We start from the raw sequence: 16,526 nt of genomic DNA, 5'->3' as shown, positions 1-16,526 counted from the left end.
ATCCAGTCCAACCTCTAGTCTGACCCTACTTAAGTGGCCCAGTGCATGGGGTTAGACGAGATGGTCTTTGGAGTCATTTTCAAACTTGACACCCCCTTTCTGAGGATGGCTTGAAGGAGCCCCATTTGATGGTGAAACTGCTTTCCAAAAGGATACAGCAAACTGGGCTGTTTCCTGGCTGATGGAGTCGTCGCCACACCTGGGCTTCCAAGCTTGGCCCTTCTAATGTCATCCTTTGTGTGAGGTTTTCCTTTCTGGGTTTTCCTCTTTTTTGACAGCTGCTGCATTTCCTGGCCAGCAGGCCTCCTCTGGGCAGGATTCATTAAAAGATTGGCCCTTTCAGACTAGGTTAAATCTTAAAGTGACAAAAGGGTCATTTGGTACCAATGAAGGAGAATATTTGCAGCTCAGGGTTGACCTGAGGGGTCCCTGGTGCCCTCTGAGCTTGCTGTGGTTTCCTTGCAGACGTTTCATGACCCAACTAGGTAACATCAGTGCTAGAAGGGAATGGGGTTTACTGTCAGTTTATATTCTGGTGTCTTGCCCAGTTTGTGGGGGGCGGTGAGAACGAACCCCACTCCCTCCTAGCACTGATATTACCTAGCTTGGATCATGAAATGTTTGCAAGAAAACCACAGCGAGCTCAGACGGCCCCAAGGATTGTTTTTGGTGTTTTTTTTTCTGACGTTTTATCAGAAGGCACCTAATCACAAACACGTCCCTACCTTTTAATGACATTTTTCTTGGTCAGAAAGGATGTTGCTCATTTGCTCCTAGTTTTTGGCATGTTCCATTAGTGTCGCCGCCTCCAACATTCCCCGGAAATTCTAGTTTTCAGCCTTGAAAGCTGTCCACACCTGTGAAGGACTCCAGTTGGGGAAAGAAGGGGCAGTTTGTAGCTGGGTCACACACATGACATCATAAATGTCTCCCTCAGAGGATCTGCCTTTATTGGAACAGCTATGGTGGGGGGCACGCTCCTAGGGGAAGGTGTAGGGCAAATCTGACCTGGCAGGGCCCCCCTTTGAAATGGCAGAATGCTCTGGATCCTGGATTGTAATGGCCACTAGCTGAGTGGAATACGGATAGTCCTGGAGCCCTTGCAGTCATTAGTTGTGATGTTCATAAAATGAGTCATGTGTCTGACCCAATTTTACAAGGCCGTCATTAAGCAAATCGTGGTTAAATGACACTGCTGTTAAGCGAAGCCGTTGTTTGCTATGGGGCATTTTTGCCAAACCGAAGTACATGCTTGTTTTCAGCAAAAAAAAAAAAAAAAGCCATAAATTGAGGTTATCTGGTGTGGGATGCTTCAGATGTGAAGGTCAGGTTAACAAGAGTTGGAAGGGACCTTATAGGTCATCTAGTCCAACCCCCCACCCAAGCGGGAGACCCTACACCATTCCTGACAGATGGCAGTCCAGTCTCTTCTTGAAAGCCTCCAGGGATGGAGCTCCCACAACTTCAGAGGGCAACTTCTGTTTCTTTGGTCGATTGCTCTCAGTGTCAGGAAATATCTCATTTCCAGGTTGAATCTCTCCTTGGTCAGTTTCCATCCTTTATTCCTTGTCTGGCCTTCAGGCGCCCTGGAAAATAGCTTGATCACCTTCCTCCTCTTTGTGGCAGCCCCTCAAATACTGGAAGGCTGCTCTCCTGTCTCCCCTGGTCTTCTCTTCCCTAGACTAGCCAGGCCCAGTTCCTGCAACCGTTCATCGTATGTTTTAGCCTTCAGTCCCCCTCATCATCCTGTTCGCTCTTCTCTGCCCTCTTCCCAGAGTCTCAACCTCTTTTATAGCATGGTGAGCAAAACTGGATGCAGAATATTCCAGGTGTTGCCTTATTAAGGCTTTATAGAGTGTGATTAGTACCTCCCTTATCTTGTTAATGCGACTTAGGGTGTGGAGTGGCTGCTGAGCCCCCAGAACGTGGTCATGTGACTGCAAGGTGTTGGGGCACCAATGGACACCAGATCTTTGGAACTGAATCATTAAATGCCTTTTTTGGAGGTGTGTCTTATCTCTGACAGATTGCAAACCAAGGACTAAATGATAAGTGACCTTTCAGCCCCTCTAACTCCGGTCATTTGGAAATTGCTCCTGTGACCACCATTTCTGTTTCTTTGGTGGGCTCCTTGTCTCAATTGAGTCCGGAGCCCTCTTTACAAACAAGACCCACATGAATATTGTACCCCAAACGGCCTGTGAACAAATTGCCCGAAATGTCCTCCCTAGTTTTAACTCGACCCTCTGCCAGAACAGCACGAGACAGGAATGAAATGTTATGGGATTTTATTCTAGCAAGATAAAAATTGGGATAGGTAAGTTTCTAGTCCCCATGGAGCACTCCACCCAGTTTGGATTACAGTTGGAGATTTGGCTGGTGAATGCCTTTCCCCCCCCCTTGCTTGCTTGGGGAAGAGGCCTTGGGCACCAGCCTCCACTGCCCAACTTCTCTCCATGTGCGCAGAGCAAGAATTTTGCACGATAAAACCGGGTCACTGCTTTTCCCTGATGGCTTTTCCCTTGTTGGTGGAACTGAGGCCCCAGTCAGGTTGACCAGGTGGGCGGCCCGAATTAGTGAAGCCGGCCCCAGGGTGAGCTTCACCCCGCAGGGATCCCAAGCGCTCGCCGGAGGTTGATAGCGGTGCAGGAAGCGTTTCCTGGAATGATGGGCTTTCTCTTTGGTTGCGGGTCCTTCCAGCCAGCTGCAGGCGGGACAGTTCAAGGGCCAAAGCCGCCTGGGGTTGCAGCCGGATAGTGTCACGCTCCCGTCCTGTGAACAGAGACAAAAACCAATGGCTGAAGAGGCCTCCCCCCTCTTTTCCTCTTGTAACTTCTTTTCCTGGCACCTCCTGAGCTCTGATTTGGTCTGCAGGCTGTCTGGCCAACGGGGGAAGAGCCTCTTTCAGCGTAAGGTCCGCTCAGTGAGGGAAGGCCAGGAGTTGACATTCTCTAAAGCGTCTGACCCAGCCTCCGCAACTGTGCTTTTGGTGCCTGTTGTGGGACTCGGCCTTGGTTTCCTTGCGCAGGTTGAAACCGACAGGCTAACATCTAACAGGTGAAACGTCTGCGGAGATTCTCAGTCGTCCAGGTCGTGGTTGTCCCAGAGGTGCTTTTTCAGGAGGCAACTGGACTTTTCTCTTTTTTTCTTTTGAAGACCTTGCAGACTACAAAAATTGGGGGGAAAAAAGAAATGCCAGACTACAGGAGCCTTTTGCACCACTCAGGTGACCCCGAGGACACAGATAAACCTCCAAGTGGCCTCAACGACCCTCTAAAAGGATGCAAATGACCAGCTTTGTCTGCAAGGGGTATCAATCCTTCCCTTCCCCACTATCCTGTTGGAGCTGAAGAAGCTTCTTGGAGGAGAAGTGAAATGTCTTCAAAGCAAAAACAAGAAAGTCCAGTTGCCTCTTGAAAAAAAATGCCCCTTTGGGATCTAACAGGTGACCAGTCTTCAGTCCAGAGAAACTCAGGGCTAGTTGGTGAGGGCACCTGGACCTCTGCCAAGGGGGTGCGCTCACCTGTCTGCGGACTGTGTGAGGTGGGCAGATATCAGAGCCGCGAGGTTGTCGTGTCCGGCCTCCAAGGCTATGGCCACAGCATCGTTGCCGTCCTATAAGAGAGAGGTAGGAAAGTTACGAGTGGTGTCTGGGCCTCAAGAGGCAGCCCTGTGTTTCCAAAATAAAAATAAAAAATAATAATAATCAGGAGTCTTGTTAGCTATTTTTATGAAAATGCTGAACATTTTTTAACTTCTCTCGATTCTGCTTGTCACCTTTGGAAGCCACATTGAGATTCGATGCTTCCACGCTGCCATAATGGAGCCTGAGAAAGTGGGAGGGGGGAATTCATTGGAGTACATCTAGTTAGACGAAATAAAATTCTTTTGTTTGGTTCAAGGTCACGGAGTGGGGCACATAATGAAATGGGGATCTCACTTTAGGACGGATGGGGATTGGATCATGTGGTGTGGTGATAGCTAAGGGGGGTGGGTGGGTGGGGAATGGATTTGTAGTTTTGACTTTTGCAAGGAAGCCTGAAACTTTCAGATTTTTCACAGATGGGAACCTTGCAAAAGGTCTGTCTGGAATGGAGGGTGGCTGGAACGCTGGCCCTGCTCCTTGAGATTCGAATGAGGAACGCCCAAAGTTTTAATGGCTTTGAGGTGATTTTCACTTCCTCCTCGCCTTGTGAGATGGCCTAGTAGTGGATTTAAATCACGGACGGGAGATAAAGCAGCCACTGTGACCCGTTAGGCAAACCCAGTCTTCGCCATGAAGCAGTTTTGCTGAACGTTGGAAACGCCATTTTGTTTGGCAAAAGCATTAAGATGTGGCCGCATGAGCTGGGACGCTGCAAACATCCAAAACGCAGCCACGTGGGACGGTGGTGATGGCCACTGAAACTTCAGAAACAGGTGGTAAGCACCCCCGGGGAGGCCGGGCGTAGCTCCGAATGGGCCACTAAGTAAATCAAGGATATTGATGTTCCTTCACCTAAAGAGTTTGTGGTTGGAATTGGGGTGCATTAAATAGCACCAGGGCAATGTGGGTGAATGAGAAAAGCTACGACAAATTCTTAAGTTCCCAGAACTTTAAAAGGAAGAAGAAACCCAGAATTTTTGCTTTATTTTTTTTTAATCTTTGCAAAAGTTCAGCTTTGGAATTCATGCCAAAATGGGAAAATGGAGAGGAGAAAACATGGACAAAGGATTTTTTTTTCTTTTACACAAGGTGATCCCAGACATGATATTATTCGATTAAAATCGAATTCTGATTTTTTGGGGAATGGCCCCCTTTCCCCTCCTTCTTCTCCTCCTTCCCTCCCCTCGGAGGCCCCGAGTCAGGAGTTGCTACCGCTGGCGCGGCTCTGCGTGGCTCAGTCCCGTTGCCTCAGGAAGGAAAGGCAAAAGAAGAGCCGCGCCGCGCTTTGCAACGGCAGCGGCTCCTGGTTTTGCCTTCCCTTCCCGAGGCAACCAGCGGGGACTGAGCCGCGCTGGCGGTAGCAACTCCTGACAGCCCCAGCCGGATACCTGAGCGGAGCCCGGGCGGGCGGTGTGAGCGGAGGCTGCTGAGCGGCAGGAAAAGGGAGCTGGGCAGCGATTTCTTGGCGCGGCGGTGGGGGTCTCTTTGGCCGGCCCCGATTTTTTTCAGAGGGAATATCATGCCTGGGTGATCCTCGAAATACTTTTCTTTCGTAGCTCAGCGGTCCCTCATCTTCCCAGTTCTGCGGACTGCTGGCAGGAGAGGGGATGGTTTGGCACACTTCCACAAATGGAGTTTGCGTGTGGGCTCGGTTCCAGGTCGTAGACCGAGGACCCCTGGTGTAGCTTTTACACTAAGTTAGATGCCACAGAGGTAGAAATTAGGAGCTTAAGATGGAAATGGATTCACCCAAACAGAACACGGTTCTTTAAGCACATGTTGTATACAAAGGAAAAAAAACCTATCAATAAACATATTTTTTTAAAAAAGTTCGATTCCACAATATCTACAAAGAGAAAAGTTGGGTTCGGGTGAGCCTCCTTTGGGAACGTTTGCCACACTGAGGACTAGCAGCTTGAGACAGCCGGAGGGAGCGACTTACATGATCTGCGATGGAGGTGTCGCAGGCCGGCTGCGCCAGAAGCAGCCGCACGGTTTCCGCCCGGCCGTGCTCACAGGCGCACATGAGCGCGGTGGAGCCCTCCTCGTCCTGCAGGTTGGCGTCTGCCCCGCACGCCAGGAGGGCCTGCACCATCTCTTGCCTCCCGTGGCTGACCGCCAGCATCAGCGCCGTCTGCCCGGCCTGCAACCCCAATGGAAACGGGCACAAGGGCTGTCCGAGGGCTCCCGACCATGCCCAGAGCGCCCTGCTTCCCATTGAACTCCTCTCCGGTCCCAGAGAGGGCCTGCCTTGCCCCCCGAGAAACCTACCTGACTGGCCTTGGCGTTGACGTTGCCCAGGTCGAAGAGGCGCGGACTACGGCCATGTCGTCCTGCCGCTCCATGGTTGCCAGCGCAGCCAACATGAGGGCCGTGTAGCCTGCTTTATTCTGGTGGTTGACGTTGCAGACACCTTATTTTTTTGGGGGGAGAAATTGGTGGTGAGGACATGAGGGAGAGAAGCCCCCATCAACCCCGAGTTGCCTTTCTGGTCTTCAGTGGCCCATGGGCACCGCATTGGGGAAGATTTTACAGATAATCAGAGTTGGAAGGGATCTTGTAGGTCATCTAGTCCAACCCCCTGCCCAAGCAGGAGATCCTACGCCATCCCTGACAAATGGCAGTCCAATCTCCCCTTGAAAGCCTCCAGGGATGAAGCTCCCACAACTTCTGTTCCATCCGTTGATTGTTCTTCCTGTCGGAAAATTTCTCCTTATTTCTCATTTTGAATATCTCCCTGATCAATTTCCACCCATTCTTCCTTGTCTGGCCTTCGGGTGCCTTGGAAAATAGCTTGACCCCCTTCCTCCTCCCTGTGGCAGCCCCTCCTCAAATATTGGAAGGCTGCTCTCCTGTCTCCCCTGGTCCTTCTCTTCCCTCGACTAGCCAGGCCCAGTTCCTGCAACCGTTCTTCGTATGTTTTAGCCTCCAGTCCCCTCAACATCCTGGTTGCTCTTCTCTGCACTTTTTTTGAGAAGCAACTGGGAATCGTCAGGTAAGACTGGTAGAAAGGGGCTTTTCTTGAGGGGCGGGGGAAAGAGTGAGGCTTTATCCGTTCCAGTCTGTTTAGGGACTGGCTCAGAAACAGGGACTGCGAGAGGGACCTTGGAGTCCTAGTGGAGGATCCCTTAAACCCGAGCCAGCCGTGGGTGGCAGCAGCCCAAAAGCGAACACAGTCCTGGGTTGTATAAACAGAGGCACAGAATCAACACGAAGTATTTGCACTGCTTTATAAAGCCTTCATAAGGCCACACCTGGAATATTCTGCGTCCAGTTTTGGTCCCCACGTTACAAAAAAGAGGTTGAGACTTTGGAAAAAGTGCAGAGAAGAGCAACTAAGAAGATAAGGCCTGGAGACTAAACCATATGAAGAAGGGTTGTGGGATTTGGGTTTGGCAGGGGGGACGTGGTAGCAGCCTTCCAGGACTTGAGGGGCTGCCCCAAAGAAGAAGAGAAGCTATTCTCAAAGTACCTGAAGGCAGGACAAAAAAGAATGGAGACTCCTCATGGGGAGAAGCAACCTGGAACTAAGGAGAAACTTCCAACAGGGAGGACAATTAACCAGTGGAACTGCTTGCCACCAGATACTGTGGGCGCTTCATCACTGGAGGTTTTGAAGAAGAGACTGGACAGTCACATGTCTGAAATGGTCGAGGGTCTCCTGCTTGAGAAGGGGGTTGGGCTAGATGATCTCCAAGGTCCCTTCCAGCTCTATTCTATTCCAGGGGCCAGTTGGAAGGGTGGGGCTGATCCTGTCTGTGAGCCACCTGCCTCACTTATAGGGCAGACCTGAGAAAGGGGGCACCTGCCCGGGGTGGCTGGCTGGGCGGGTCACCTGTGTCGAGGAGGAGCCGGACGATGTCGAAGTTGGAGTGGGAGACGCTGTAGTGGAGCGCCATGTTCCCGTTTCCGTCGGAGAGGTTGAGGACGTGCGCCAGGAGTGCCGGGGAGAGCTCGTCCAGGGCCTGCAGGTACTTGGCCACCTTGCTGGCCCGGGAACTCTTCTGGCTGGACACCCGGAACCATTCCCGCAGGACCAGGCTGCTGCTGGACAGCTGGGCGCCAAGCGGAGCAGAGGTCAATGCGCGCCCCTTGCCTGTCCCGCCTCGCAGGAGGTGTTTCCGTTCCGGGGCTCCCTTTTGCACCCAGAGACGGGGAGGAAAACCCGTAACTCCGGCAAGCCTGTGCCGGCCAGTTTGGGGGACAAAGCAGCCCTGAGATGGCCACCACGAATTGCCCCCAAAGTGGGAAAGCAGATGAATTACTTTGGGTCCTTTGTGGAAGGATGTGGGGTCCCCCCTCCCGGCCCAGGGCGGCTTCTGCCAGGCACGGAGTGAAAACCCTGCCGGCTCTTTCCGCCTCCCCCAAGCCCAAGGGCCGCTTCCTGGGGCTACTCACCAGCTCTTTGCTCTTCGGGGCCCCTCTGCCATGGCCCAGGTGGGCCCTCACCACCAAGCAGGCTTCTCTCATCCACGGGCTCAGCTCAAACCTGCCGGAGAGGCCGATTGGGGTCAGCTGGCTGAGGAACCCTTTGCGGGGCACACAACGCATCCGGCCAAGAAAACGGACCGGCCCCTCAAGATGGACTTGCAAAACCAGTAGTAGTGGCCATTTCTGGTTTAATGGCTCTGATTTGGACCCCTCTCTGCCAGGTCTCTGAACGCCCCTGAATGCCTCTTGCTTTTTTTGGGGGAAACCAGGACCCCTCCCCTCTTTTTTGATCTCCCCAAAGCCAGGCTCCTCCGCTTCCGCTTTCGAGGGATGCTGAGGTTTGTCATTGGCTGGTATGACGTGCTCTCTGGATCCTAGATTTTAAAGTTTGTCCAGATTTTAGTTCAAGTTATTTTGGATTTTTAAATTTTGTCCTGATTACAGTTTAGGTTAGTTTAGATGTTTAAAATTTATTTTTATTTTAGTTAAAAGTTATTTTAAACGTTCCTCAGATTTTAATTCAAATTATTTTAGATTTTAAAGTTTCCCCAGATTTTAGTTCAAGTTATTTTAGACTTTAATGTTTCTCCAGATTTTAGTTCTATTTATTTAAGATTTTAAAATTTCTCCAGATTTTAGTACAGGTTATTTTTTAGATTTTAAAATATCCAGATTCCAGTTCAGGTTATTGAAGATTTTAAGGTTTCTCGGGGTTTTAGTTCAAGTTATTTTACATTTTAAAGTTTCCCTGGATCCTAGCTCAGATTATTGAAGATTTTAAAGTTTCTCCTGATTCTAGCTGAGATTACTGAAGATCCACAGCAGGGCCTGCTTCCGTTTTTCCAGGAAGTCCTTCAGACCAAAAGGGTTGGAAGCGACTTTTCCATCCTCCAGTCCAATATTTTTCCCTCTTGGGTGGGTGAGGGAGTTCAACTCCCAGAATCCCCCAGGCAGCTGGCTGAGGCGTGAAGCACCCCAGCCAAGCACAGCTTGATTGAGGGAGGAGAGGACATAATGCGGGCTGCTTTTACGATTCGAGCCTCGGTGGCATCCCCTGATGTTGGATGCACCCATTTACAGAAAGGAGGAACTGAGTCTGGAATAAGAACAGTTGGTGAGGGCGGGAAAATCCAGACCATTCCCTGCAAGGAAGGTCCGGAAGAGGCCTTAGAATCTTAGAACCACAGAGTTGGAAGGGAACTTGGAGGTCTTCTAGTCCAACCAGGGGATGGGATTCAGCTGGTTTGGACTGGTTCGCTTGAACCGGATGTTAAATTGACATCTGGTTCGCTGAATCGGTAGTTGAACTGACTGGCTGGCTCCGCCCACCCAGCCCCACCCCTCCCCACCCCTCCCAGGAGTCTCCATGTGACCCATTTTGGATGCAGGTAAGTGCAGGAGGCTCTGGGAGGGAGAAAACGGCCTTTCCAGAAGTTCCGGAAATGGGCCTGTTTCTGGCTTCCGGAGGGCCTCCGGAGTCCGGGAGGCCATTTTCGCCCTCCCAGAGGCCCGAGGGAAGCCTCCGGACTCTGGGGAAGGCAAAAAACGGCCCTCCCGGAAGTTCTGGTAGGCCACGCCCACCCAGCAACCGAGCAGCGAATCAGTTGCTGGGATTTTTGAATCCCACCCCTGAGTCCAACCCCCTGCCTAGGCAGGGAACCTGCATGTGGTTTGAGGGCCTGGGGTCCTTCACCGCTCTTACCTCTCTTTGACCTTGGGAGTTGCTCCTCCCTGTCCGGCCGCATCTTCAGGGTCAGGGCTCAGCTGTGGGTGCCCTGGTGGTGCCTCCTCTGTGCCCGGGCTGCCTTCCTCCTCCTCCTCCTCCTCGCTGCTGTCGCTGACATCCGGGCTGGCAGCAGCATCGCCCTCCAAGCCGCCAACGGTCTCGCTGAAGGAGCTGTGGGCAGATCCCACGCCTGGGGTCTCCTCCTCCTCTTCCTCTTCTTCCTTGTCCTCTTCCTCCTCCTCCTCCTCCTCCTCCTCCTCCTCACTAGAGGTGCTCTCATACCTGCCATGAGAGAGGGCGTCAGAGGAGGGCCAGGGTCCCAGATGTGACCCCAGGCTCGCAGCTGCCCTCCCAACCCCTCTTGTCCACCCCTCTGCCATCTTACCAAGACCCCCAATCGAATCCCACCAGCAAGCAAGGCAGGGAAGCCCAAAGCCCTCTCCTCTTGCCAGCTGCTCCTGAATGGGTCAGGGGTCTCTTCCTAGGCCTGGTTCTATCCAGCCCTGCCTCTCGGGTGCCTCCCACTCCTCTCTAAAGCAGGGGTCCCCAACCACCGGTCCGCGGACCGGTCCCGGTCCGTGGAACAAGTCCTACCGGGCCGCTGGTTTGCTGGGCGCCGCCATCTTTTTTTGATGAAAAAGTGCTTCCGGTGAGCTTTTCCGGGTAGAAAGCATTTTCCGGGCCGCGGCATAAAAAAGGTTGGGGATCACTGCTCTAAAGGACCCGAGCATGTACTCCAGATCAGGGGTCGGCAAGTGCTGGTGTTTGGTGTGTGTGGGGGGGAAGACTGCCTCTGGACATGGAGGCTAGATCCACATCGAGCAAGGGGACCATCAGCCCCGTCCTCCCCCTCCCCCCAGGCTGTGTGGGGCCCTGTGATTGGTCCACCCCTCCATTTTTTTCTCCCACCAAAGGAGAGGAGAGGTCCGTACTCGCCATTCAGGAGGCCCACAAACTGGAGGGTCTTCTTCCCACTGACCCCCGGCTCTGCCTTGGCCGGGCTGTCCAGCCGCTTCATTATGGACTTCAGAGCACCTGCGGAGGAAGGGGAGGGGTGGGTGAGTGCAGGATGGGGGAGGAGAGGACCCCCCCCATCCCAATGCTTGTCATTACTAGATTGACACCCTGCCTTTACAGATACCGCATGTTCCCCCCAAAATAAGACTGGGTCTTATATTATTTTTTTGCTCTCAAAGACACGTTAGGTCTTATTTTTTGAGTAGGTCTTTATTTTTTCAAGGAAATGCGGCTGGCTGACCATCTTAATCAGGACTTGTTTTTTGGGGGTAGGGCTTATATTATCAACCAATGAGCAGCCTGAAAAAATTACACGAGGGCTTATTTTCCAGTGGGGTCTTATTTTTGGGGAAACCCGGTAGTCCTTCAGTGACAACTGCACCGGGGACGACCGGGGTTGCCGTTGTGAAGCAGTCTTTAACTTCACGTGACTTGATTGCTTTGGTGACAGTAATCCAGGCAGTCCTGGTGTGGGGGTCGTAACCCAAGGTGTGCGGGTCATTAAGTGGGAAGCAGAGGAAGTCCCGGGCAAGGAGATGGGAGGGGGAACCATGGTGCAGTGGGGGGGGAACCACTTCATGTGAGTCAGGGGAGGGGGTGCTCGGCATTGTGTGAATTCATCCTGGGGAATGAAAGCGGGGAAGGAAGGTACCCACAAGCAAAGAAAGGGAAAGAGGGAGTGGCCTTTGTGCAAAGGGGCCTGCTGTGTGTGTGTGTGTGTGTGTGTGTGTGTGTGTGTGATCTCTGTGTGGGGAGGAAAACTTCCCTACCTTTTCAGGGGCAGGAAGAAAATGTAGAGGAGACCTTTCAAGCTACACGGGGGGCGTTCAGCTGTGTTTGGGGGCTTCAGCTTGGACCTTGTGCGCTGCATGTGACGGTGGCACTCACCAGTCCCCGAGGCCCCCTCTGCCCCGTTGGGCTCACGGCTGCCCTTGCCACCCATCCCCAGGGGCAAAGCTCGGCCAGTATCTGGTTCATCCTGTGCGGTCCCTTCCTTGCCACTGGTGGACTGCCTGGCATCTTCTGAGCCGGACCCCTCCTCAGCTGTGCCGGCATCGGGCGTTGCCACTGTGGATCTGAGGTGCCCTTTGTGGCCCCCGTGCTCCAGGGGGATCGGGGATGCTTTCCGTGGCGAGTCCTCCTCGGTGGCCTTTGCTTCTCCGTTCACTTCTCCTTGCAAGTTGCAACCGACTCCTACGTGGGACGTTTGCAGAAAGCTCTGGACGCCAGCCTCCACCGTTTCGACGTGGCTGCCCACAGCCTGGCACCGGGTGGGCGTCACGGCCTCCACGCAGGCTTCAGCCATCTCCGGACAGGCCGAGGTAGCTTGGCTGACCAGGCTGCCCGGCCTACGGGAGCAAACCTCCACCCTCAACTCCTCCAGTTCCTGGGTGGCCTCCTTGAGGTGCCCCTCCAGCATGGTGATGATGGCCTGCTGGTGCTGGACTCTCTGCTGCACCAGCTGCATCTCTTCCTCTGCAGCCGAGGAAACCCCAAGGAAGGACTCCATCACCCACACCTCTGCGTCGCACGTCTCCCTCTCGCACCCAACAGCCACTTCCCGGCAGGGTCTTTGGCTCCGGTAGTAGCAAACCACTTCACTCATGTCCGCCTCCTCTCCGACTCCGATGGACCTCTGGCCGGGCTGCTCCACTCTTGAGGGCCGGCCCGCTCCTCTGCTCTTCCCGGCCCTCTCTGGCCCGGTCAGCCGCTCGGTCAGTTTCTTCAGCTCTGCAATCTTACTTGTCCTTCCTTTGGTCGCCTCTCCCTCCCTCTCAGGCTGGGGCCCTCCTGGGTCCGGACAAGCAGGCCCATCTTTGAGGCCTTGTCTTGGGGGGAAGCAGAAGACCCCCGACTCCTCGGCTTCGGCCTCCCGCTTCTCCCCCAAGCCAGCCGCCACCAGCTGCTCCTTCTCCTGCTTCAGCCGGCAGATCTGCTCCTCCAGGAGGGGGATCATCTTCACCTGCTCCTCCAGCTCCTTCAGCTGCTTGAGAGCAGCGGCCATCTGCTCGCGGACGTGATGGAGGTGTGCGGGGCTCGCGGCCGGAACCGGGGTGCTCCTTCCTGAATTAGGGGGGCTGGGCTTCACAGGCTCAGCTTGGCCCTCCCCGGACGGAGAGGATGCAGAGTTGGGGGGACACGTGCTGTTTTGGGAAGGGCCGCCCGTCCTCTTGGGCGCTGCAGGCCCTTCGCTGCTCACCAGCTGTGCCTCCTCCAGCCTCCTGCTGGTCTCCAGCAAGGTGGTCTCCACCCGGCTGCCTCTACCCACCGAATTGGGGGAAGCTGGAGGGAGAAGCCGGCCGGCCGGCGGAGGAGACGTCGGGAAGGAGCAGCCGTCTTTGCCGGCGTGCTCCTTGGTTCCGTAGGATGCCGTTCGGGGCCGCGGGGAGAAGGCCAGCTTCCCATCCTCGCTGGCAGAGGAGGACAGGGACTCGGTGGAGGCCCAGCCCCCATTTGGCTGCGGGGGAAGCTCTGGGCCGGCTTGGAGCCCTTCCCTTGCGGGGAGGGAAGCTTCCGGAGGGTCTGGCCTCTCGATGTCGTCCACGTACTTGAGGAAGTCCAGGTCCAGCAGGAAGCCATAGGGGGTTTCCACCGAGTAAGGCATCTTGTCCCGGCCCTGGTCCTGATCCGGGCACAAGAAAGGGCCGGCCACACCTGGGAGGCAAGCAGGGATAGCGTGAGTGCCCCGGGGGGGGGGCGTTCCTGTGCGTTGGGTCATTGGGGGAGGGGGAAGAGTCCTGTCCTGGAAGAGGCTAGGCAGCCACTCATCTGAAACGGGGTTGGACAGAGGGTTGGACTAGAAGACCTCCAAGGTCCCTTCCAGCTCTATTATTCTATGTTCTTTGCTCCCTTCCCTCCAGTTGCAGCTCCTTTGCGGAGTTCCTGGAGCACCTGCCAGGTCACCTGGGCTCAGCAGTGCAAAAAAGCCCACAGGCACCCCAAACCCTGACCCAGACTGATTCCTTCCTTCCCTTCCCTTCCTCCTTTCCTCCCTCCTTCCTCCTCCTTCCCTTCCTTCCCTTCTCTCTCCCTCTCCCTCTACTTTCCTTCCTTCCTTCCTTCCTCCTCCTTTCCTTCCTTCCCTTCTCTCTCCCTCTGCTTTCCTCCCTCCCTCCCTCCCTTCCTTCCTTCCCTTCCTTCCTTCCTCCTTTCCTCCCTCCTTCCTTCTCTCCTCCCTCTGCTTCCTTCCTTCCCTCCTTTCTTCCACCACCACTCTTTCCTTCCTTCCCCTCCTCCCTCTGCTTTCCTTCCTTTCTTCCACCCCCTCCCCTTTCTCCCTCCTCCCTCTCTCCCCTCCCTATCTTCTTTCCTCCCTCCCTCCCTCTCCTTTCTCTTTCTCTCTCTCCCTCTCGTCTCCCAAGGACTCCCCCACATACCATTTCAGAGGAAGAGCCGGTCCGCCAGCCCAAGGGATGGGTTGAACCTCCCTGCCCCTTTGGCTGGGCCTGGCAGGTGATTGCACAGCCCCTCCCTGCCCCTGACAGGCCCACCTGCAGAACCTCCCTCCCTGTGGGCCGAGCCCAGACAAAGCAGCTGGCAAAGCCCCCACCCCACCCCTGCAAGGCAGCTCCAGGGCCTGCCAGGTGCCAAGTCTTGGGAGCAGCTGATAATTCCCCCACCCCCTTGAACCGTCCTCCCCCCCACCTGCCCTTCATCCTGGTTACCTGTGGAGCCCTGGTCCATTCCTGCTTCCGGGGTCCCCCGGAGTCCAGCTCTCCCCAAAGGAGGAGGGGTCAACCTGCAGAGAAAGGACACCGGAGATGAAAAACCGGGTTGGTGGCACGGATGACCTGCTTAGTGACCGGCATGATTTGTGACCCTAAATCCAGGCTGGATTAGGGTGGTAACTTGAGGGCCGCCTGCCTTGACTCTTCCCATGGCAGCCTCAGACCCGGAAAGGAGGAACTGAGGTTGATCAGCAGCTGAAGGTGAGTCCTCAGCCCCACATGCAAGACCGAGGTGGCTTGAATGACAGAGCTGGAAGGGACCTCAGAGGACATCTACTCCAACCCCCTGCCCAAGCAGGAAACCCCATCCCATTTCAGACAAATGGAAGAGACTGGGCAGCCAGTGTCGGAACACCCACAACTTCCCTGGTGGGTCAAAGGGAGGCTGCGCAAGCTTCTGTCAGGGCACTTGGATTAGGATCCTTGCACTGAGCAGGGGGTTGGATTGGATGGCCTCAAGGGCCCTCCCCACCTACAGTTTCTGAGCAGAAAAGGAGGAAGAACTCCCATCCGAGGGAAGGGAAGTGGCCAAGGTGGATTTAATAAGCCCAAGCAAGGAAGTTTGACATTTATTTATATTTATTTGTAACATGTACTGGTCGCCCATCTTAGTGTGGGGTAACTCTGGGCGGCTTACCATCTTCAAACGATTGAATTTATGCTCTGCTGTGCTATGCTCTGCTGTTATATTCTTTGTTATATATGTTATATGAATTATATATTTGTGTTATGTTATATATATTGTATTGTTTTATATATATTATAATTATATTAATTTTTGTTATATGTTATATGAATTATATATTATGTTATATATTAATTATAGTATAGTATATTGCATCTTTGTTATATTATGGTAATTATATATATTACATTATGTATGATGTATATTATATATTATAACTATATTATATTTTTGTTGTTACATGTTATATTTATTATATATTATGTTGTATATTAATTATATAATAGTATAGCATATTGTATCTTTGTTATAGTAATTATATTTATTTATTTTATTTATTTATTTGATTTGCCAATTGTTTACAAGATGATAAGTACAAGTGTATACATAGTTGTGAATACATGAAATGGGTACATATAAGAAAAATAAAAGAATAAGAGAAACAATAGGACAGGGACGGTAGGCACGTTGGTGCGCTTATGCACGCCCCCTACATATTACATGTATTATTATGTATTATGTATATATTCTATTCTATTCTATTCTATTCTATTCTATTCTATTCTATTCTATTCTATTCTATTCTATTCTATTAATAGAGAAGGCTTAGTTGCTGCCCCGGGGCACACGGGGGAAGCAGCTGCTGCTGCAGATGTGCAGCGGGACCTGCCTGGTAAAACAGCTGGAAGGGGGGGCGGGGGAGGCAGGGCTGCCAGGAGGGGCCGGTGCAAGGCCGGCCAGGTCAATCCGAGGAGCCAGCGGATTCCCACGACAGGATGACCGGGCGACGCCCCAGAAGAAGCGGCCGGAGGGAAGGGGGAGGGGGCTGAGGACAGAGGCAGCATCCGCCCCCCGAGCCCCCTTCGGCCCTGAAAGGAGCCCTTACAAAGGCAGGAAACGGCCGAGGAACGGCACACACACACACACACGCGTGGAGCGCGGCACTTGGAGCCCCCCCTCCTCCTCCTCGCAGGAAAGCGCTTCCAAATTTGGGCCAGTCCGCAGTTGTGAGTCAGACAAGCCTCGCGTAGACAACGGGGAGGGGGGAGGAGGAGGGGACCCCGCGAGGCTCTCGTGACGGTCAATCGGCCCCGCCACACACCTCGCCCTGAAAGCGAAAGTCGGGATTCCAAGCGGTCCCCTCCAAGGGGGAGGGGAGGCGCAGAGAAGGACCCCCGCCAAGACAAACTTGGGGGTCCCGGTGGGTTCCGCCAAGCTGCTCAGCAGCCCCGCGGCGGTCCGGGTGGCAGGTGCCCCCCACGGCTCCGAGCCTTGGCTGGCTGCCAGACGCCC

General features: G+C 53.7%; 2 protein-coding genes across 2 annotated transcripts in view; one reads left to right on the top strand and one right to left on the bottom strand.

Annotated features, from left to right (window-relative positions):
- The window catches only part of RPS28 (ribosomal protein S28), a 197,842-nt gene that overhangs the window by 872 nt on the left and 180,444 nt on the right, over window positions 1–16,526 (top strand). The window lies entirely within an intron of this gene.
- Window positions 2,272–14,743, bottom strand: KANK3 (KN motif and ankyrin repeat domains 3). The gene is given in 11 exon segments (XM_087955043.1): window positions 2,272–2,772; window positions 3,524–3,615; window positions 5,589–5,789; window positions 5,918–5,958; window positions 5,961–6,059; window positions 7,482–7,701; window positions 8,045–8,135; window positions 9,780–10,085; window positions 10,736–10,838; window positions 11,709–13,475; window positions 14,486–14,743. Coding segments are annotated over 11 exon segments (2,952 nt in total). The 5' UTR covers window positions 14,505–14,743; the 3' UTR covers window positions 2,272–2,759.

Source organism: Notechis scutatus, chromosome 1, assembly GCF_049901735.1.
Source record: "Notechis scutatus isolate UNSWTSFEM ecotype Mainland chromosome 1, rNotScu1.2, whole genome shotgun sequence".
NCBI classification, from domain to species: Eukaryota; Metazoa; Chordata; class Lepidosauria; order Squamata; family Elapidae; genus Notechis; species Notechis scutatus.
Note: the sequence above shows the minus strand (reverse complement) of the source record. Positions and strands in the feature narration are given on the sequence as shown.